General features: G+C 34.2%; 1 protein-coding gene across 1 annotated transcript in view; it reads left to right on the top strand.

Moving 5' to 3' along the window:
- LOC119641465 (T-complex protein 1 subunit eta) overlaps positions 1 to 22,733 on the top strand; it is a 45,699-nt gene extending 22,966 nt beyond the window's left edge. Inside the window, exons 5-6 of the mRNA XM_038040169.1 lie at positions 9,146 to 9,334; positions 22,389 to 22,733. Of these exons, the coding sequence (XP_037896097.1) occupies positions 9,146 to 9,334; positions 22,389 to 22,609 (410 nt within the window). The 3' untranslated portion in view covers positions 22,610 to 22,733. The remainder of the gene's footprint in view (positions 1 to 9,145; positions 9,335 to 22,388) is intronic.
- The last annotated feature ends 990 nt before the right edge of the window (positions 22,734 to 23,723 follow it).

The following is a 23,723-nucleotide window of genomic DNA, read 5'->3' as shown; positions in this document are numbered from 1 at the left end:
GTTTGTAAATGAGCTTCAAGTAAAGCGAACAAGAAAAAATATAAGATTTCCCAAATTGAAAAAAATTATAAATGGTCCGTAACTTTTACGACGAACCCTATAATGATAATCGCGGCAAGATTTTATCGTATATATATATGCTTACGCATACTTACCGTGTAATAATTTGTAATATATATCATTATGTGTCAAGTATGCTTTGATTTCGAAGTACATCTTTGCAACGTACACAGTATTGATTGAAATTTGTTTCCATTCTAAAACCAGCGGGTGTCAGTTTAATTTGTTTATGATGGGAGATGCTCTCACAGTCAATTACTTTTTGGATATGTAAAAATACTATGGCGGCACTTGTTTATTGGTTGTCTAGCAACACAACTTATTTAGAAGCAAAAATAAAAAACATTGAAAATAAAATTTTGAATTTCGGAATTTTTTTATAATATCGGCGGACATTCTATAATTGTTTCTTTTAATTTTTCATACTCGAAATTGTAACTACAATCTGATCTGACTTGATATTGATTTCTGCGAATTGATCCGATGCGGCCGCAAGAAAGATCGTTGTACAGATCGTTACAAACTGAACGAAAATCAAAAATGTCAAAATACTTTTGTAAACGAATGGGGGCGAATGGCGAAATTTGAAATTGTCAGAAATACTTAACAAAATTATATACAAAAGTAGTCTCCGTACGGCTATAGAAGTTGAAAAAAGACATGATCTACATTCGTTGTAGTACCGCCCCATACGTAATTTTGATTAAAAAAACAAAAAAGAAACGATACTGAAAACGTACTTGTTAGAAAGCTTAATAAGAGTCTTCTAGAAACTTTTGTGAGCTGCCGATCTGCTGAACCTATGCTAATCAGAAGAAGACATGTCTGGAGCATACTTGGCAATCGGCCGAAGTTCCCAACTTAAACTGGAAATCACTTTCTAGGTTGTTTTTGTTGAGACGGACGGATTTATGCAAATTTCATCGTTTACAAGATAGAACTTTCTTCGCACGAAATCTCGCAAAGCATTTTCTAGCTAATCGATAGGGTGCCATTCGATGCTAACTTAATCAATTCCGCGGCTTCAGCTTCATTTTTTTCAATTTAAAAGCAGAGCAAGTAAGAAAATTACATTTAGTCGTAACCGATTTTTTCATACCCAACACTACTGTTATCCTAAAAAGGACAAAAAAATTAAAAGAACTAAATTGTCATGTTCTATAAAACGAAGTGGGCGCGGCTAATTTTTTCTGTTCTCGTAATAAAAGCTTTTGTCAAATAGGCGTTGCAGGTCTGTGCTCTGAAAAGTTTAGGTCACTTTTAAATTCTTTTGCAAATTTGTGAGCGATGTCTTCACTTTCGCTAATGGCAAAATGTTTACTACAGATACTAGATTGCACAGACGGACAAGCAGTCGCCCTTGCTTAGGTGTATTCCGAATTTGAAACCGGCCAATTTATATACTTTGTATGGTTTTGAAACTTATTTCTGCGCCTTATATAAATTTCTTCTGGGCGTTGCAAATGTTTGAACAATTGAACATACCTCAACCTTCGGTGATAGGCGTAAAAAAAGCAGTGGCGTAAATGACATCCATCTCTTTATGCGTTGTTGTATTCTGGACAACATCTTGCAAGCAATTGAAGCAAAAATCAATCTCTAAGTTATCTTTATCTGATATTTCGGGAATATTGAGTGCATTTGGGATCGATGTTCTATAGCGACCAATCTTAATCTAGGGGTTTATCTAAGAACGGACGAAGGATACTTTTAGGTCAAAATAGCACATAAGGTAAGTGAATCTAACTGTACATTTCTCAAGTCCAAAATTGTTTTTAATATGAGAATCATTTCTGGTCTTAAATTAGCTGTTGTTATTGTTTTAATTATTAAAATCAAAAAAATTAAAGTGTAATTAAAGTCTGATATTCAAGGTAATTTGTTTGCTTGACGAATCTCTTCATGTCAGATTTTTACTTTAATCGGTCCGATTGAACTGCAACGCACACCACGTAATTCAAAATCTCATAATAATTGTATCGACAACTTATGCCTAGAACACTTTAACTTGTTCATCAGAAATGTAATTATAAAAGATAATCTCCGCTCAAAGTAGACCAAAAAGCTTCGAAAAAGAAGGGAGAAGATTACGTTTTGTTTAGAATAAAGCAGAAAATAATTAAAAATAATTCTTAATTTTTGATTGGCTTTTCTTTAGAAAAGCATATGAAGGAGAAAAGAAATGTATTGTCGATCGTGCATAGGTTTCAGGGTACGGCAAATCAGTTTACTGTTCAGTTTTGGAAGTCATTCTGCTTTGATCGTGCCTTTACAAATTAAGAACGAAAAGAAATGGCATTTTTAAAGTAGTTCCATTAAAAACTTCACTTCAAGCCGAAGAACGGAAAGCCCAAAAATTTGATTTGTACAAGTGGGATGGAGTTTTCGATTACAGGCACTTTTTGCGGTTGTAAGTTTGTGTGTGTTGTAATGGAGACCTGCGAACATCGCTTTTCGTAGGAAATTTACTTACACCAAGTGCAGGAAATAACGAATAGATATAAAAAAATTAGAAGATGCTTGGATTTTAAGACTTAAAAGAATAAAGAAAGATATTTGAAAAGAAAAACCATAAATAAGTAAGAAATGAGTTCAGAGTGAACCTTTAATACGCCACACAGATCAAAGGCGAAAACCTCACTAAACACTTCAGTTGATAGTAGCAACGGAGGACGTGTATAAAGAGCAGAGAGTTAACGACTCACACATGCTACGAGTTGCAATCTCACGTCATAGTCCCAAGCACGCGGGGAATACTGCGGTTTATTCAAAATTGTCAGTTCAAGCAGCCCGAACGAATAATGGCTAAAATTTTTATTTCAATACTTTCTCTATTTTATCTTGCAAACTACATTTTCTGACTATGGTCCCTTCGTGGTCGGATCACAGCAATTTTCGGAAGAATGTAAATTTCACGTTATCATGCAAACAGTTAGTCTCCAGCGACAGAGCATACAAATATTGGATGGCAGATACACATAAACCCACTCAAAATACCTCGAATAATCAAGAATATATATATTAGTTTGGGGAAAAAGAAATCCATTATTTTTATATGAACTTCAGGACTTTATTTAACATGCTTCGGATTGTCCGATTTGGGTCAAATATGCACCGTTTTGTTGTATGATTTGTTGCCATTTTAAAGGTAACTTCAAAATGCCTCTCTCATAGCAGTCCTGGTCTCTATTTGCAAAAAATTCTAGTAGTCGATTTTTACAATCCTCCCTAGATTCCAATTTTTTATCATTAAAGAAATTTTGCAATGCAAGAAAAAGATGATAATCGCTTGGTGCCAAGTCCGGACTGTATGGCGGATGCATTAAAACTTCCCAACCAAGCTCCCGAAGTTTCTGGCGAGTCACTGTAGATGTGTGTGGCGTAGCGTTGTCCTGGTGGAACACGACAACTCTCCTGTTGGCCAATCCTGGCCGTTTCTGGTCAATCGCTATCTTCAAACGGTCCAGTTGTTGATAGTAGAGATCAGAATTTAGCGTTTGGCCATATGGAAGCAACTCATAATAAATTATCCCCTTCCAGTCCCACCAAATGCATAGCAAAACCTTCCTGGCCGTTAGTCCTGGTTTGACCACCGTTTGAGGTGCTTCACCGCTCTTTGACCACGATCGTTTCGGGTTATCGTATGTGATCCATTTCTCATCTCCAGTCACCATCCGTTTAAGAAATGGGTCTATCTCATTCCTTTTGGCCAAGACTTCGCAGATGGAAATTCGATCCATCATGTTATTTTCTGTTAATTGGTGTGGCACCCAAACATCGAGCTTCTTTTTGAATCCAGCTTTGTGTAAATGGTTTAAAACCCTTTTATGGTCGATTTTTAGCTCCTGGGCGATGTTACGACTGCTAACATGCTGGTCAACTTCGATCATTTCTCCGATTTTATCGACATTTTCGACGACCGGCCTACCTGTGCGAGGTGCATCTTTAACATCAAAAATTCCTGAACGGAATCTACGAAACCAAATTTGCGCATAATTGGCTGTTACAGTATCGGAACCATAAACACCATTCACAATTTTAGCCGCCTGGCTTGCATTTTCGCCTTTGTCAAAGAAAAACTGTAAAATGTACCGAATTTGTTCACTTCCATTTTTAACACGCTGTAACTCACAACTGAATGCACCAAACAAAAAACAGCAAAAGAATTTTTTTTACTGCGAAATGTCACCTTTCCAACGAGCATAAATATGAAATTGTTTGATCGATACTTTACGAGAAATCTATCAGTGTAGCCATCTACCGAAAAAATAATGGATTTCTTTTTCCCCAAACTAATATATATTCTTGCTATACTTGCTATACTCTTATGCCTATTCTTGAGTAATACAGGAGAAGAATTATTTAGAAATAAGCAGAATAGGCAAGGACAGGTTAAGGTAAACGGGAGCTGCATTCAGTTTTCGCATTCTGGACGAACATAAACAAATTTCTTTTCTCTTAATGAAAGATGAGCCTTTTTCCTTTAAATACAAACATGATGTGTTGTTATAAATATGTCCTAAATGCAGAGATATCTTTATCATTGTCATATCTATATGAATAATAAATTAATAAAGTGAGGTATCAATCAGTCTAGGCGAAGAAGACGACTGCAAAACTTTCATTTAACAATGTATGGAGGGTGTGCAAGATTCGCCATCTAGGACAAGTATAAAGTCTTCTTCTTATTTTCTCTTTTTCGAAATTTAATTTATTTCTTTTTATAGTTTTTTTTATTTTTTTTTTATCTATTGCCATTTTTTACTTTAATTTATTTTGCAAAATAACTTAACAAAAAAGTATCAACAATTGTTGCTTTGTTGTTTATGTGACTGTATGCTTCTCTTTTTCACTCGTTTATTGATTGTTATTGTAATGTGTCATGAAATATTACAATTTTCAAACCATATGCGTCGATGTGTGTACATGCGGGTACACAAAATTAAGGTTGTTATTTTTCCGCTTTAGCCGTCAACGTTCATAAATTTACTTGGCTAAGAAATCAACAATTATTACAAAACCTATTTATTATAAACAATTTTTGTTTTTTTTTTTTTTGTATAATATTCCCTTGACAAAGTGCGCTTGTAACAAAAAGTTGAGAAAAAGAGATAGTGAATTAACTGGAAGATATCCGCCTTAAGATGAGCGTTCATCTCATAGCGAACTCCGCATAGTAATTTGGAAATCTTTTTGTTAGCGGTTGAAAGACTATTTACTTTGTAATTTTTAGACTTTCCTGAATATTTTTTATGTCGCAACTGGAAAACGAAAGATATATTTTTGCCATTTTGTTCATGCTAAGATATAAGATGGGGGAATGTATATCAAGTATACATCTTGATCTGTTTACTTGATTACCATTTATACGATGGGAAAGTTAAGATAGGAATCTTTGCTTAGTTGCTCTCCGTTAATTAGTACTCCATGACACAACATCATGTTGGCAGCAAAAATGGACATGACCAACTTATTCACATGTCCGCGTTGCACAAAAACCCGTCCAATCCACCGAAGATATCTGTGCAACGTTTGAGGCATACACATTGCATTTTATATGTGTTGGTGTGAGATGAGGCATATCACAGACTTATTATAGTACAGCATAGTTTTCTCACTTCGTGCAATTAATTAGCTTCAATTTTCTCATCTAGAATTAATAGAAGATAAATAAGTTTAGGTCAAAGGTTTGCGAATTTTGCGTTACTTAGCCGCCACGCTTAGTCACGCTTCTCCGCTCTAAAATTTTAAAGAAACGCTGTGGTAGCTCAAGTTCTTCTTTCTTTAAAATGGGGGCATCTGCCATTTTGATAAGATGAAAATTTGGCCAGCTTACGGTTTAAATGTGTTCAACGTTCCCTTATGGGGAGACCTTCGTTTAAATTTAGATTAAATAATGCACAACACTTTTACAATTAAATGCACGTGAATAGCGTAATCTTTCGCCTAAATTATTATCTCATTTTAATTGCCTGGGCTTTTTGTGCCTAAATTTTAAGATAGCAACAATTTTAGAACGTTCACAACATCGACAAGATCCTTAAAACAGAAACCGTTTTACAATACCTGCTTTCGGACTTGAAAGAATAGACTGCGGAATTGATAGGTTCCAGAAAAACTTCGTAAATTTAGTTGACCTTAGAGCCTCGTAACTTTGTGATGAAACAAATTCTATCAAAGTACACTTTGAAATAAATTGCAACACCCATTGCAGCGCCCAAATAGCTTATGGCGCTGTGGTCTCATGCATTGGCGAAGTAAGGGAAGACCGACAAATTTCATTCGTCTTATGAGACCGCGTCTAACCAACGAAACTAACTACTGACCAATGAAGTAAAAGTATTAGTATGACACCGACCTGGAGTCAACTAGTGGAATATTAAGCAGTTTAAAATGTGAAGAAGCGAAAAGAACTCTGAAACTGTTTGGAGAACGTGATAACGACTAGCATACTACAATAAAGTACGAAAATGGTGGTAATGAACAAACAATGGTGAGACCCCGGTTTAAACTTAATTAAGCAGGATTTCTTTTGTTAACGGGAATGGAAGATAATCGCACGACGTGAATTGTTAAAAATTAAGCAGACGATTGATTTCACTCTCTATCATAGATGGCCTGCCAAACTTATTTGGTTCACTTTTTCACCCAGAAATCCCAGAACTTCTATAGTGATGGAATGTTTTCATCAATAAATCTGCAAAAGACTTTTGTACCACAAAGGGCACATATTTAATTCAATAAAGTTCCTTTTAAATATAAGAAAAACATGTTTGTAAAATTGAGACGAACAAGCGCTATAAAGTTTCCTCTGAAAATATACAACGAATAAAGAATTTAATCGTCGATGCGAAGGTTCTAGTACACCGACCTTGTTTCGCCGGCCTTGTACATGGTTCTGACGACTTGGTCACATTTCTTTGGATATATCTTCATGGGAGCGTAAGTTATTGACGAAGTGAAGACAAAATTTGTAGGTCTTTTCCGACATGTAGGCAACACTCATTTTTTTTACCCGGTTCGCTTGGCCTATGTAGGATGGCATGCGTCAGATTTTAAGTTGCTATGGTATTTTTTGCGACCTCGACAATTTCACAAAAAGCTTGAATCAAATATTTGCCAGATTAAATTGTTTTTAATTATTTCTTTCTTTAGCTTCTTTATCTTCTTCAATCCATTGTTTCGGGACATGACGAGAACGCAGGCGCGGATATAGAATCGATCGATTTCGTTATATATAATAATATTTTTCATTTGCATAACTTGGCTTTCATTTCAATTTTATTTTTAAAGTTTACGAAATAATTTTCGCGAAACTTTGCAAGAGTGAAAGAAAGATCTATTTTTATGCACTTGTTTACAATGCTTCGTTATTTCAAGTAAATTTTAACGCATTCTTATGGTATTCCTTTTACTAATTAAATAAATAATTTATTTTTAAAAAAAACTTTTTTTTTTAAAAGACCAGAACAGAAATTTATTAATGTGGTCGATTTCGATCGGCCTGTTTATCTGACGAAAAGTCGCATAAATATATTCTTAAGGCTTGAATATGTAAATTTTACTTAAGCGATAAGGGATTGAAATAATTTTAAGTAAAAGGCAAACGAAATTTCGGAATACCTATTTTCGCCGCATAAGGGTTACCGCTTGCAATAAGTTTAGAATTTTTTCATTCACTTACATGCACGTCTCCAATTAACACGTAGACGTTTTATTTACTTACCTTACCATCTTTTTTCTCTTTTCTCTTTACATTTTCCGTTTAATTACACCTCTTGCCATAAAATTTTGATTACAAATTTCTTGTATTGACCATAGTAGGAAACCTTTGCATGCACAAAATGCGTTGTAGTGCTTGATGACCCAAAAATAAATTTATATGTACGAAAAAAAGCATTTGATTGCTTGCTTGAATGGTTGCAAAAGTGCAACAACTTGTAAATGACTCAGAAGAAACAAAAAAAAATAAATAAATAAATAAAAAATAAGAAGAAAATAAATAAATAAACGTGGTCACGCCGTTAGCCCCTTTTGAAAATTTGAAAAAGGAAATTCTAAGGAATAAAAAAAAGTTATATACGACTAGTTTTTGCCCTATTCCAGCGACAAAGATTATTCCATCGTCATTGAGTTTCGCTTGCATCGTTTCATATATATAAACAATAGTGTGCTTACATTAATCAAACACTTTAAGTGGCTCAAAGTCTTTTAGTTCATTTTAAATATGCCACAGTCGTACCACAGTCAGAATAACTTGAGCAGATATTGGATAATTTTTTAATACGTGTCAATTTTGCTGTCATACTAAATTAGATTAATTGCAGTATCTTGGTCACATTACACAAGTCACATGGAATTTTGCCCTCTGTGGTTTGCGGGATCTAAGTGTTTCGGACGGTTTTCCTATGACCATTCGTTCGGAATATCAAAACAACAAAAATACATATTTTCCTCTTTTATGACTGATCAGCGATCGTGACACGGGAATATTCCGGCCGGGTAAACTGGCTCAAATCCAACTTGTGAAAATATGTGAAGACTTCCGCGTGAGTAGCCGAACAGTATGCGGGTTCAAATTTCGAAGGCGGTCGAGTTTCCTTGGGTCGTAACTATAGAGACTGGTCAGTCGGTATCGATCGGACTCTGTTCTTTCTGGCACTCACCGTGTTACACGAATAGGGAACAGCCCTCCTTGTAATTGTTCATATGTATATATATATATATACATAAATATATAAATTGTAAGAGCATAAATTGGCTGCAACCTCATGCCTTACTCTGTATATATTTCTGCAAGCATTTACTGTAGAAGGTATGACATGTAAAACATAATTCGCAGTCGTTTAAAAGTAATCAAAAAACTAATTCCCAGAGCACGTTTAATGTAAGCAAAAGTGCTGCTGAAATTACGAAAAATTGCTATGTATTCGCGTAAGTAAAACGCGGACGTTGTTTCGAAATTGTATACAATTGTAACGAATTGACAACTATTTCGAAAAGCTTCTAATTCTATTAGCAAATTGAAGAATGTAATGTAGTAAATAATATAAAAATGCTATATTTTTTTATGCTTTTATTTCAGGTGGCGGTGCTATCGAAATGCACCTATCAAAAATTTTGCGCGACTATTCTCGTACTATTGCTGGAAAGGAGCAGTTGCTAATCGCCGCCATTGCTAAAGCTTTGGAAGTGATTCCGCGACAATTGTGCGATAACGCCGGTTTTGATGCTACAAATATACTAAACAAGCTACGCCAGAAACATGCTCAAGGTAAGTTTCAAATTATTATATAGGTAGTAAGGAATTCATAGACATAATTATTAGCATGAAAAGTGAGCAAACTTTTCATTACAAATCTCGCAATAAATATCGGTGTTGCACAAACAACAGAACGATATCCCACATGCAAAGCATTTTCCACATTATCGCAAGCAATTATTTTTAAACAATTTTAATATGGAAGTCTTGAGATCAAACAACGGCATCTTTATATCACCCACGTCCAAATAAATGTCATATAAATTCTCATTACCATAAATAAATTTGAAGTTTTTTCTTCGTTGATTAGCTATAAAGAATTCTCTGTGGTTGAGTTGTGCATGCATGTCTTGTTAAAGTTAATTTTTGAAAAATTTTTCTATTTCATATTTTTGTTGTACTTATCACCGAAATATAGGGGCTACATTCATTTGATCGCAAAATCTTACAATACCCGGAAGGGAGTTCAAACACGTCATAAAGAATATGTATATCCGATCAGCATCAAATTCTGAATCGATTCAAGAGCATCACCTGTCCGTCGTGTCAGTCCACATAGTATGTGTAGTCAATATTCGCACAGTCTTACTTAATCTAATTTAAGATATCGGACCTGAATTTGACAAAATCAAGCAAAGTTCTTGCACATAGAGTGAAATTGGAAGTGGGCCGAGCAGGTCACACGACACTCTGAGAAGAGCATATCTGCTTTCTGGCTTTTTTCCACATTACTCGTAGAGTACAATAGACGCGATAAATGCGGCGTTAGGTATAAATAAATCGGGCATAGCCGATTATATAATAGTTTTCTTACTTGTTTATTTACATATTTTTCTTCGTTTGTTTGTTTGTTTGAGTTGGTAGTGTTTCTTTTTTAATTTTCTTGGGATAGAGAAAAATATTGTTATTTACCCGTTAACAAGATGAACAACAATGTTCAGAATTAAAGGTGGCGTGGGTTTTCGAGTTTTAAAAAATCTTGTACATTTGACTCCAAGATTGCTTGCACTACTCCACATTTCCTGTTTGCTTGCTGTTGTCAGTACTTACTGATAATCGTGTGTGGAGGTTCATATCGTTTTGATTTCATATTTCAGTTCAGCACTATGTTTCATTACATAAAGACGACAGCAGAGAGAAGTCTAATGTGTTGAAAACTTAACGTAACGTAAACAATTTTTTTAGAGATATACCGACTAAAAGAGTTAACTTTGAATAGCTGAATGTATCCAGATAGATGATGCCTTTTGAGTAACTTAGTAGCAGTAATAGTAGTCATAGGCTTTTAAATATTTTCTGGTTAATTTCTATCGCTTTTCAAATAAAGGAATTATTAACGGAGACGAAAGCATTCCTTAATTTTTAGTTAGTAATTTACGAGAAAAGTAGAGCTAAGAAGTCTAATGAAAAAAGAAAGCAGAAGAGAAAATTTCCTCCAAAAATGTTATACGGAAAAATAATTTAATATTACATGGCCGGCCCTCTGCAACACGATATGTTTCTCGAATGCCGTAATGAGACAAATTGAAAAATGTTGTCGTGTCTACAGCCATTCTACTCGTTTCGCATTAATAAATGGAACGTTATCTTCAAAATTCAACAAATAAGAAAACTTTATTCGTTTGTGTCGGAATTCCTTATATCCGTCACCGTTGTCTTATCTTTGTCGAATAATTTAACTTATATCGTGTATCTGTTGTAGTTTTTGAGCAGCGAGCATGAGAGAGCGGAAGTAAAAGCGCTCACATGCTCTGGGCGTATGCTTTGCAAAGTTTGGGTCGTTTTCAAATTCTTTCGCAAGTTTTTGGGCGATGTCTTCATTTTTGCAAATGGGAGAATGTTTACCACAGATACTACAAAGTTGCGCGGACGGATAGACGGATCGGACAGGTGAGGTTAGGTAGGTACATTCCCAATTCGAGACTGACCAAGACTTTATATACATTATCGGGTTTTTGAAACCTGCTTCGAAAAGAAAAAAAAATTATGACATCCTGTAAAATTGGGCAGGCACGGCCGATTCTTCTCAGTTTTTTGCAACTTCTTATAGGTTTATCTGCTGTAGGTTATGAGTAATGAACATAAAATCAAGTTTTTATTCTTTTTGAAACTCATTTTTGCAGCCAGGAGAATATTGACAACAGATATTAAATAGGCAAGCGAACATGTGGTCTCTTATTTGTGGGGCCTCTGAAGCTTCCTTCTGGGTGTTGTAATATTATAGAGTACGAAAATTTCGTTTTTTAGTTGTTACCTTAAGGTTTTCTTAGAATAATGGTGCTGGGTATCAACGATTCGCTCGCGGCCGAATATAATTTCCTTACTTGTTTTAAATATGGAAATATCAATTCAATAGCATTTGGCTTTAGACCGAACCCTGTACAGTTTTGCGATTAATCGGTTTGTAATCACTTTCATCACTTGACGATAGTAAAGTTCGTTTAATTTGCTTTCCCATGTATTGTTTAATAAGCTGCTTGTGAAGGTCGTAGGTCGAAGTTCTCGAAATTCGAATTTCTTTTGCGGTCATCTATTTTAAGAAAATATTTACCTACCGTGTTGCCAAATTGGATCCCTGCTTATATTTCACCCGTGGTCATAGAATGCAGTTCTTCTTGTTCCGCCCTTATGATATCTAAGGTTATTAAAAATGTCAATGTCATTTACGGTTTTGTCCTTAACCTTTTTGGTAAGACCATTCCCATAAAAAAAGTTACACAAAACAAATCGCACAAAGCTAAAAAGCCGAGGATATATCATATCGCACAAAAAGAATTGCAAAAAACACGGACAAAAACAGGTCCGACCGTATTGTACTTATAGTGCGCCCAATTGATATTTACATTGGTTTTGAACTCGCATAGTAGAATCTTAGACAAGTTCAAAACTTTTGAACATTTTTTATTGTTTGGGAGAATAGCAAAAGCGCTTGCTTTCCGATCGTGACTACTATAACGCGAATAAAGTTATATTAAGTTTCACCTTGGATCTTAGGATAAATCAGGTATAAGTTTTCGCGGAAAATACTGTACAAATTGGTCGTGAAAGCTGTGATTGCGCTTTCATTTTGGTGTAGTGGAGTGAAGATTATAAAACGCACACAAAAGTCTATTAAATTTGCGATGTGTGTGATCAAGAATTAGATTGATTTTGAGTGAATACCGTTTTTAGAGGTAAGTGGAGTGAAATGTTTGTGTCTAGCCTAGACGCAAGAGTTAGCATTTGGCAAGTAACATATTAGGGGTATCTAAGATTGATAGCCAGCGTCTCACCATTTCAAATAAACATTAGATGACTTGGTTTGATTCTCTTTTTCCTGTTCATCTTCTTTAACATGAAATATTAATAGCAATCTTTCAAATAAGCAATTCGTGCATGATTTTTTTTCAATTTATTTATTTTTTTCTTTTTTGACTTTTGAATTCGTGCAAAATTGTTTTATGAATCTTATCTCACTGAGTACATATTTTTCCTTTTATTGGTTTTTGTTTTCTTCTTTCTTTCTATAAATAAATATTCTTTTGTTTACATACGTTTTTATCGAGGTTCTTGAAAGCGTCAGAGAATTAATTCAATGCTGTTTGCTAAATATGTTTATTGCACAACAAAAATAAAAGAAATAAATAAGAAAGTTACGAATGCCTTAAGGCGAATCTTTGATACCCAACCAAGGAAAATGCATATAAAAAGATCGTTAATTTTTCTTAGCACTGCGCTGCTCTTCACCATTATTTCTTAACCTTGAAAAAATTTCACGTCATCTCTGGCACATATTTGAGCTACTAAGGTAAGCGCACATAGCCCTCAAATTGCGCACAGTTACGGGTAAATTTTCTTGGACAATTAAATTGAACGAGAAATAAAATAATAATCATTCCAAAGCCATAATAATTCCTACACAGAGTTCAATTATTCAAAACTTTCGTATTGTTTTCTCCCTATGTAATGAACTGTATTCCTTGGTGTCTTCCAATGTTTTTCATTTTATGAAAACATATTTTTATCCTCATCATGGTGGCATGAAAATGGCCTATCTTTTATATATACTATCAGTGAGCTTGATTAGTGCAATCGGTTCAGTCCCTATTCTCTGTAACCATCCATCAACTTATGTTACGATTGCGGCCGGGTAACGCGATATTGATGATATTGAGAAATAAACTGGGAAGATATTCGAAAAGAAGTTAGAGTACGTAATGAGATCTCGGTGAGCGCAAATACCTATTAGACGGATCACTATCCGAAAATACTATATGGGATTTATTAAACTGTTCTGATGCGTCAAAAGATTAGGTGTCCTCTCGGTAGTAAATTCACATTCTATTGAAAAAGGGCCAAAACCTCTTCCATTTCTATGCAGGCAATATTTTACATATGCGGAATGCCGCCTAGGATGTACGAGCTTGAACGAATGAATTTTTTATTTTATAATCAAGTCCATTAGCTAATTAAGAAAAATTCATCATAAATCGGTTAATTTAGTTTTGTTCAGTTAATTCTTAAGGTATTATTTTTTTCGAAGCGTATAGCAATGAAGAATGATTTTGTTTGGAAAGAAAACCGTGTAAATTAAGGCATAAGTGTACTTTGACATTTCTTTTTTTTTTTCGTAAAAGTTTTTAAGAATACTCTTATGTTGACAGTCGTATTTTGAAACGGACTCATAGTTAATGCTTGCAAATCACCTGACATTGTCTCAAGTTTGAAATATTTGTTCCGAATTCCCGCAACTTGTCAAATTTCAATAATATGTAGAAACACCAACGAATTCTATTTAATGCATTCGAAAGCTCAGATCAACGATGGATATATTGAAATTTCCGATGCGTACTACTCCGAAATACAAACGGAAATACAAAATTACCATACAATTATCTACTGGCAGTCGATATGAAAAAAACGAGAAGCGTGACAAGCAATTTTACACTCGTCATTATTAAATGGTGCATATATCAATCATCTCGCTATATGTAAACATTTTATTTATTAATAATATATATATAAAAAGAATTCTTTTAATTTTGTTTAAACGAAGGCGGAATAATTTCATATATTTATCTAAATAAAATTTATATTATACGAAAGAGGTATTGTGAATTTAGAAAATGCCATAAAGCGGGCAAACGTTAAAGAAACCGTTTCTTCATGGTCTACTGCATCCTTCTCCAGAATATTGAAAGTAAAGAGCATATAAGGAAGTAGGTAGTGTAAGTTTATCGACACTAATACGTGGCAAATAGGTGTGAGGAAATAGAAAGTGTTGTTCTGACCTTGCCTATGATTTTGTGATTGATGGACGGAGAACATTTTGAAATGTTTATTTGTTGAATTAAGTCCCCCTTTCAAAGGTCGAAGAAATTCAACAAATTGTCAATAAATTCTAAAGCATTAGCCACAAAGGCAAAGAGAAATGTAAGAGATACTCTCCGTAAACCTATAGATAATTGGTTAGAATTTGGTAAAACTTAATTAATCAGATTCGATTGGAGAAAAACACCAGCACACATACACGTTCGAATTTATATCTGGTTCATATAATGCCTGGATGCTCAGGAGGTGGGGGGATTTGGCTCCAGGGAATACATGACTTTGTGCTTTTCCTAAAAATCATACTCAATTTTTTTCTTTTTTTTTAATGTGTATCTCTAAATAAGTTCAGTCAGCGTATATTTTAATTTTTGTTTATTAGTTGCCGTCGTACAATGATTAACTTCTTTCGATTGACGATTGAAAGCATTGCATTTCATGACTTGATTGAAACACTTACTATTTTTTAATGAAATAAAATGTTATCTAAAGGTAAGAGTACCTTGAGAAGCATTACGGTGCACCCTTCGCAGAACAACCTTCTGCAGATAAATTGCGTATGCGCTAATAATGCCGCACGTTTTAACCTTTGTTTTTTATTTTTGGGGTGGTGACATGAACGCAAGGTCTTTGTATCTAATCGAAAATGTAAAATGGATACATATTTTCGGGCTTTTAAAGAGACAAACGTTGGAAAAGAAGAATATATATTTATATAAATTGGTTGTCGGTTAATGTGTATCTTTACGCTGCTAGTTAAGCAACTTTCCACTTTTATCTTTTTCCGACGTTATTTGAATTTAATTTATTCTCTGAAAATGTTTTAAAATATTTTTTTATTTTTATACTCATTATCGATGGATGAAGGGCGGGCGGGTATATTCATTTAGCCCAAACGTTTGCAGTATACAGAACGAAGTCTCGGACACCTCACAAAATATGTATATTTTTGATCAGCAAAAAATTATGAATCGATTTGAGCGTACTCATCTGTCCGATTGTCCGATTGTTTGTCTGGATAAACTCCGCTGTAAACATTCTTCTGGCCGCAAAAATAAATCTTCCGGCTTCAAATTTAGCAGAAACATTGGAAGTTATTGCGCCCAAGCTGGAATTGAAAGTGGCCCAAGTCGGTCGAGGGACACGCCCACCGTAGCAAATGAACTGTGAAGATCTCTGTTTTTAAAAAGGAATAAAACATTGGTTTTTTGCTCATTACTCATAAACCGCAGCAGATAAATAAAGAAAAATATTCTATGGGCGATGCTGCAGTACCTAAACAAAAACGGTAAAAATTGACCAAGCGTACCCAAATTTATAGTGTGTCATAATCTCATTTTTTTTCAAAACCGTTATATAATGCGCAGAAGCAAGACTCACTAATCCCATTTTTTTCTCAATTCCAAATTTAGAATGCACTTAACCATGTCCGTCCATTCGTCTATGCAAATGCGTAGTGTCTGCGGTAACCATTCTCCCATTTGCAAAAGTAAAGATATTGCCTATAAAGTTGCAGGAGAACAAGACAAGAACTTTTCAAAGAATACGCCCCCGACCATGTAATAAAAAATGTGGACACATTTATCTTTCGTGTTTTGCTTATTATCCATAAAGGACAACACATACAACATATAAAATTCCATTTTATTCTGAAAACAGAAACAATCAACCACGACTAATATTATATATATATGAAAATTTAGTTCATTTCCTTTTTTCTTCAAGATCACGGTGATGGGTGTAAGAGATTCGGTTACGACTGAATATAATTTCCCTGCTTGTTTGTTTTAAAGATTTGCTTTGCGCTTTTTAAAAGCAACAAAAACTTATACGGTTTGAAAATTGTGAGGTCTGTCAGTCACGTAGACCACTAAATTTTATTTTGTTTAATTAAGAAATTTCTGAAAAAAGTAATTCAATGATTAAAAGGCAATCAGCAAAAATTCCATTGCGTTGAAATTAAAGTTTCCTTCCATATAAGAAATTCGTATAAATGCAAGAAAATTCGAATCCAACAAACAATTTCGACCGGGACGGTATATTTTCTGCCATTATTTCAATTTTCAATTAGGAAAGAGAGAATTTCCTTTAAGGGCATTTCGTATGAAACTATTTTTTCGTGGCTTGGCATATTGAAAGCATGTATCGCGGATGTCCATTTCGTCAATTTCAAAAAATGTTTGTTCGAATGCCGATAGTGACCATTATTTGACCATATCATGTGTTGGTCTTCTCTTGGCACGAATGTCTCAATTTGATTTTGTTATCGAAACTACTGAGCCAACAGTGAGCGTTTTCACTACTAATGAAGATGTTCAAGTTCGCTGGCATAATCTCCGGCCCTACGAATCAAAAATTCCGCCCCTTGCTTGAATCATTCGGTTTCAATTCTTAAGCCAACGAAATCTTGTTGGTGATCCAGATTGAAGCCTTTATGCAAGACACCTTGAAACTATCCGTAGACTCGGCCAACATTTCCAAGTTTTCTCAGACTTGCATTGGAACTTAGCAATAGAATTGCGCAACTGGAGGGAGAGGCTGCTCATTATATATCTTATTCCATCGATAAGTCGAATAGATTTGTTTTTAAGACATTTATCTTATAGCGTATCGGAGCGATATTACAAATATAACTATCATATATATGCACTTGTGCGTGAATTTAAAATTGCTGCAATGAAGAGAAAATTTTGATTAGAAAAATTATTGAACCGGCATAAGTTCGCACTACACCTTGACAAAGCGCTAAAATTTAATAGGGCACAAATCTCACACCAGAAGCTCAAAGTAAAACGAGAAATTAGGTTCCTAACCGAACGTTCATTTATCTCCTCATAATGCACTATGATAGACATGATGATAGATAGATATGATGACAATGAATGAATATTGAGTGAGTATCGTTCCACATTGATCACTTCTAAAGACGACAGACCTCCTTCTCCTGCTGCTTCTTAAGGATTAGTCATTTAACGAACTGTTAACATACATACTACTCTTTGTCAGTAAGTATTGCATTGTTATATTGAGAAATAGAAAACTAATTTCTTGATAGAATGGCTTATCTAATTTCCTTCAATTGGATACATCACCGTCAGAGGATTAAGTGTGGGCATATAAAGCAAAAGAAATCTTATTTAAGAAAAGAAAAGCACTTTGCGCTAATAATGCACTTTTGCTTTGCGAGCAATTAACATTTGTTTACGTTATAAAAATATATTTTTATGACAGGCAAAAGCAAGTCAAGAAAAAAAATGGAATTTTTAAATTTAGATTAAAACGAAAGATAGTTCCGAGACTGCTTGACTTTGTTTAAAAAATATAAAAAATTAGCTCGTGATTGTGTAGTGCAATAAAAATATTTAAGAGATAAAAATGATATTGAAGCTCTCTTTCCTTTCCCTAATCATTGAATGCTTAATATTAAAGGGTCGGAAGTCCAATAAACATGTTAATTCGTTAACGTTATCAACTTCATTAAATACGTGTGTAATAAAACCAGTTTGTCAATTAGAAGAGAAGGCGCTAGAGTTTTGAAAAGTGCAATGATCAACTAAGAATTGATTGCCCAACTTTTTCTTTTCAATAGTTTCCATGGAGGAAGCAAAAAGCCGCTTTCGCCTACTGAACAAAAAAATTTGAATTGATGCGACATGCATCAGACCTGTAAATTAGGTGTTTGCTAGCAAATATTAGCTAAATTCGATTAAGTTGCCGGCGAAGAGATATTGTGCTGTGCAAAAGTCACTGCTGCATTTCAAGTATCGAGACGTGTTTGGCGAGTTCAATTGCCTTTGGATGACACTTTGTAAAAAATAACTTTATGAAAACATCATTGTTAACAAAAAATCGTTCACTCTACTCTGTCTATTCTCTTTAACAAGGCACATTTTTTTATTCATGCACATGTCATATTAGGCGTTATGGAGATTTTCAGAATCTCAAATGCATATATGATATAACCCCATTTCAATAGTATTTGTATTATTACTACATCCTTCATCGAAGGATGGGGGGCATATTCACTTTGTCAAAACGCTTGCAACAATCAGAAAAAAACTTCAGAGCCTCTACAATGGACATACATATATATATGTATTTGGTCAACATTAAATTCTAAACCGATATAAGCGTATTTGTCTGTCTACCAGCCCATGTAATGTCTGCGGTTGCCACTTTTATGGTCGCAAAAACGGAGCAATTCGTGGCAAGTTTAGCATTAAAATTGGAATTTGGGGCACGCAGGTTGGTATTGCAAAGGGTGCAAATTGATGAAACGACACGACCACAGGACGACGTAACTTGACACCTTCTCTGTTTTCAAGGATAAAAAAATTGAGCTTTTTGCCCGTTTCTTATGATCCGCAACAGTATACAATAGCAAAAATTTGTATTTACATCCTATGGGTGGTTCTGCAGTAACTGTACAAAAATGGAAAAAATCGGCCTACTTACGCCTACTTAACGTTATGGAATATGGAAAATTGATTATTTTATCAAAACGTTTGCAGCACCCAGAAAAATACCTTTCGAGGCCGCAGTCCTTGCAGTCCATATTTGTCCGTTAGCTGCTGCGGCAAACGCACATACGATCGCAATGATGGAATTATTTGCTTCAAATTCGTCATGAAAATTGGAAGTCATCGCACGTAGGTTGGTACTGGAAATGGCGCAAATCGGTGAAAAGATTGGCCCGCGGATTGAGTACGTTCTGGATATTTGGGTTTTTTTACACTTCTATTCAACAAAAATAGAACAAATAAGCAACACCCACGTATGTGGATTGTCAAATATGGATATTTAGTTTTTTCCTTTTTTGCAGTGCTCTTCAACATAACCGAGCTGGGCATAAAAAATTCGGACATTGCCGAATTAAATTTTCTTATTTCTTCTATTTTGTAAATAAACATTTAAGTAGGTGATCATTTCCAAAACTGTTTTTATTCTTTACATTCCGTAACACATGATTCTCGGTAGTGTTAAGTGTATCTGGCATTTACTTACACAAAATATAAGAACAAAAGTGTTTATATTTTTAAACTATTTTATCTTAATTTGTAGACTAGAATTTCCTTAGAATTTTTCAATAGTTTTTCAAATAGTTCTGAATAGAATTAATTTTAATTGTACATATGTTATTGTTATAACAATCCCAGGCCAAATGAAGTAGTACAATCACCTATTCGTCGGCATTTTTTACGACTCTTGTGAAAACTTGTTCTCTTACCACCAGCAGCAGTTTTGAAATTAGTTTTCTTATCCATTTGCTTGCCGGTAAGCAATTTTTATTTTTATTTAGAAGAGCAATGCTTTATGCATGAGTGCGAAGGGTCGTTTTTTTTTTTCCTTGCTACGAATAAGACAGTGTAACCCTGAACACACGACCAATATCCCATGATTAAATTATTTTCTATTATTCATAATAATAGAGTAATTGGACGAATGAATGTCACGTCGTGAGTGGTTTTCTTTCCGAATTTCTTGAAATAAAATTACTTTTCGTTTCTGGTAAGTTGAAGGACAAATTTTGACCAATATTACAATATTTAATTAATATGTACATCTGCTTATATCAAAATGTTAAGAAAATTAATTTAGATCACCATAGCCACCAATTTTTGTTATGAACGAGGGAAACTTAACTCAACCGCTCACTACTAAATCGTTTCTTTTTTCACGGTTTGATAAGTAATTTGTTCGTCTTATGTCTTATTCTATACATATATATAATTGTACGAAATTTTATGATTCCATTAGAGTCTTAAGACTTAAGTTATTACTTTTATAGGAAGCAGCCAATATGTTAGCCAAAATAATATGTATGTCACTAGTTACGCCTTCAACCTTAATGTAATTAACCCTAAACGGAACAAACAAAAGCGTTTCTCAGTTTTTAAATTGCAAGTCGATAATCGCGACAACATGTTTAGCACAATAATTGAGAAAAAGTTCTGCCCGTCTTTCTCCTTAAAAATTATTATAGGCTTTGCTTCTTCCCATTATTATAGATTTCGCTTTTTTCCTTTCTTTCTTGATCTTCTTCTTACATATAAAAGCATGTTTTAACGGTTATAGTATTAACTGTCAACAGAATAGAAGGCCTTACTATACTAATTGGTAACACAAAGTAAAATTCGAGATAATTCTCTCTACATACAAGCATACTGCTTGTTATGATTTCTGTTTTACTGTTTTATTGGTTTAAAACGTTTTCTGTTAACATAACAAAAAAAAAAAAAAGGTCTATTAAGCCACCGTTTGTTTGATGTCTAGCTAGCTAAGCCCACCTGCAGCATTTGGAAAACATACTCATTGTGAAATTACGTAAAAGTATTAAAATAACATTAAAATACTAAATACTATCGCGATGATTTGCAAAGTCAGAGCTTTATTGGTTTTTTGGAGCCACTTTTGCATACTTTAAATCAGACGTATACTCAACGTAAGCCCACTCATAAAAATGTTCGTAGAAATGTTCTTAATATTAAACGATAACATCATTGCCTAGTCTTCGCTGGAAATAGAAATTTTATTAAATTTACCGGCTGTGCCCGACTTTTTATACCCACTACCTTTGTTCTAAACAAGAGTAACAGAAGAAAGGGAAAAAGAGTGCAATTTTCATACTCTATAATCGTGAAAGGGTTTGGATGCTTCTTTTCTATTTGTGTGTCCAGCGTAGTTTATGAAAGAAGTGTTCTCAGTCTATGTTGCAATGTGAGCGAGCGTTTTAACCGATTAGGCGTATTTCCATTTACAGTCTGCGTGCAAGAACTTCCAACTTTTTCTGAAAGATTTGAATGCGATTTCTAACTTTTTGCGAACCACTTTCTCGGTATTGCGAACGTTTGGACGGTTTTTATTTACAGCTGTTGGGGGTACAATTTGCTAATTCCTACTTAAATGAATACCCAAAAAATTTCCGAAAGTCTAAAGCTTTTTGAAAACAAGTAAGAACATTATGATAAGGCAATGCCGACCAGTACCACGCCACCTGCACCACGATCCTGGTGATCACGTGATAACATTGCTGATTATTTTACGCGATTAAGACTGCTTTTCAAAACAGTTATATCCGTGATAAACCGAACCTGGGATACTCAGGGCATCAACCATTGCTTTATGGTTTTATATTGATGCTTTTTGTCTCATATTCAATCCGTTCCGACCCTCTAATCCGTAATGACCCTCATAATGAACGCGCTATTGATGAACTATGTGTTATCTGCTAGACCTTATTTCTACTTTTCACTATCTATACTAGCCAAACTTTATAATCAAGTGCTAATGGAAAATTAGTACTCTATATTTTTTTTATCAATTTTACTATTGACAAATTGAATTAAATACTTGGTTTTACTTTTAGTTAAATTTTTTAGATAAACAAAGTTAATTGCATTGCAGGGACATCTAAATAAACTCTGTATAGTCTTTGTCTACGCTTTAGACAGACAACCCATATAAATTGTTTTTCCTTGAAAAGTTAGTTTTATTGGCTGCTTATTAGCTAATAATTTAAATAATATATAAATGTAAAAACTCGAGCAGCCTTCTTGAGTCTGATAGTTGCTTAAGAAGTGTTTAAAAAAACCAAATAATTTTGTTTGCAAAATGTTGGAAAGCCATTAATTAATTTACCGTTATTTTATCGTCTGACAGAAGAAATCAGGATCAATTTTCTTCTAACTGAAAGCTTTAAACAAACTAAAAATTGTTGGATTCAACTTAATATATTTCTTTTATTGCCTTCTTGCTACAGGTGGCCAGTGGTATGGAGTCGACATTACGAAGGAAGACATCTCCGATAATTTCCGAGAATGCGTTTGGGAACCATCCATAATTAAAATTAATGCTTTAACTGCTGCCGCTGAAGCTGCTTGCATGATACTGTCTGTAGATGAGACCATTAAAGGTCCGAAAGCTGGCGACGCTCCGAGTGCCGGTGGTCCTATGGGACGTGGTATCGGTAGACCTATGTAAAATTTGTTTGCCTTTCCTTTTTTCATCTACAATTCGTCTAATTAAATACGATTTTTAGTAATCGCAGACTTTTCATTTTTCATTAATTTTACCATAATTACGAATAAATTTTTACAAATAATGTTGTTTTCTATGTAGAATAATCATAATTTTTCCTAAATAAACGCATTTAAAATCGCTTTTTATATAACATGGAAAAATCGAATAAAACAACTGATACTAACAACAATTATTATTTTGAATTTATTTTATCTAATAACAAATATGAAAACATTAGGTGTATAAATAAATTCTGTGTATTTTTTTTTTTTTTGATGAAATTCAAAATTATACTTTTTACAAAGCTTAACAGTCGAGATATTCGCCATTTTTATTTATTGTCTTTTGCCACTTGTCGGGTAACTGGAGAAATCTTGTGGGAACTTGTGGGAAGAAATTCGTGTAGAAAAAGTGTATTTGTTGTCATTGCCGGAGCGTGTTATTTCAGAATTAGTTGAAAAAGAAGATAGTATAATAAAAGAAGTGGTTCTATCTAAATTTCTTAGCGTTTAAACGTCGTAAGTCTTGGCTACAAGGGGGAAACGTTGCAGCATTAGTAAATTTACTATATACAAGAATATTTTGCGTTCAGAAACTCTATTCACACCGACAATGATTCAAAAGGGGTCGATGCGCTACTCGGTCGATCAATGAGAAACGAAATTCATTCCGCGACACGTACGACCGTCCATAGGTAATTAAGCAATTTGGGACGGTTCTTCTACACCGTTTTGCAACGTTCTTTTTTAAATTTAGAAGGATGCCGTGGTGGGCGTACCTATCAATATACACGCCCAGTACCGTTCTGTAAAGATTAGATGAGAAAAAAAGCGTGAATTTATTCCAACAAAAATCATATATGTATAATATTTATTGTTGCTGCGCTCATTACACTCATCGAAAATAATTTAGACGACACTTAAACAGCGAAAATATTAATCATTTTATTACTTTGTCTCCAGGTCTCAATCAATCAATCTATCAATCAAATGATTCGATTTGAGAGAAAGAAAAACGGTAAGCAAGTTGTAGAACAAGCCTCGATTTATGTTGTTTATGTAGGCATTCGGGTTTT

Source organism: Glossina fuscipes, unplaced genomic scaffold, assembly GCF_014805625.2.
Source record: "Glossina fuscipes isolate IAEA_lab_2018 unplaced genomic scaffold, Yale_Gfus_2 150, whole genome shotgun sequence".
NCBI classification, from domain to species: domain Eukaryota; kingdom Metazoa; phylum Arthropoda; class Insecta; order Diptera; family Glossinidae; genus Glossina; species Glossina fuscipes.
This window is presented reverse-complemented; position numbering and strand designations above follow the sequence as displayed.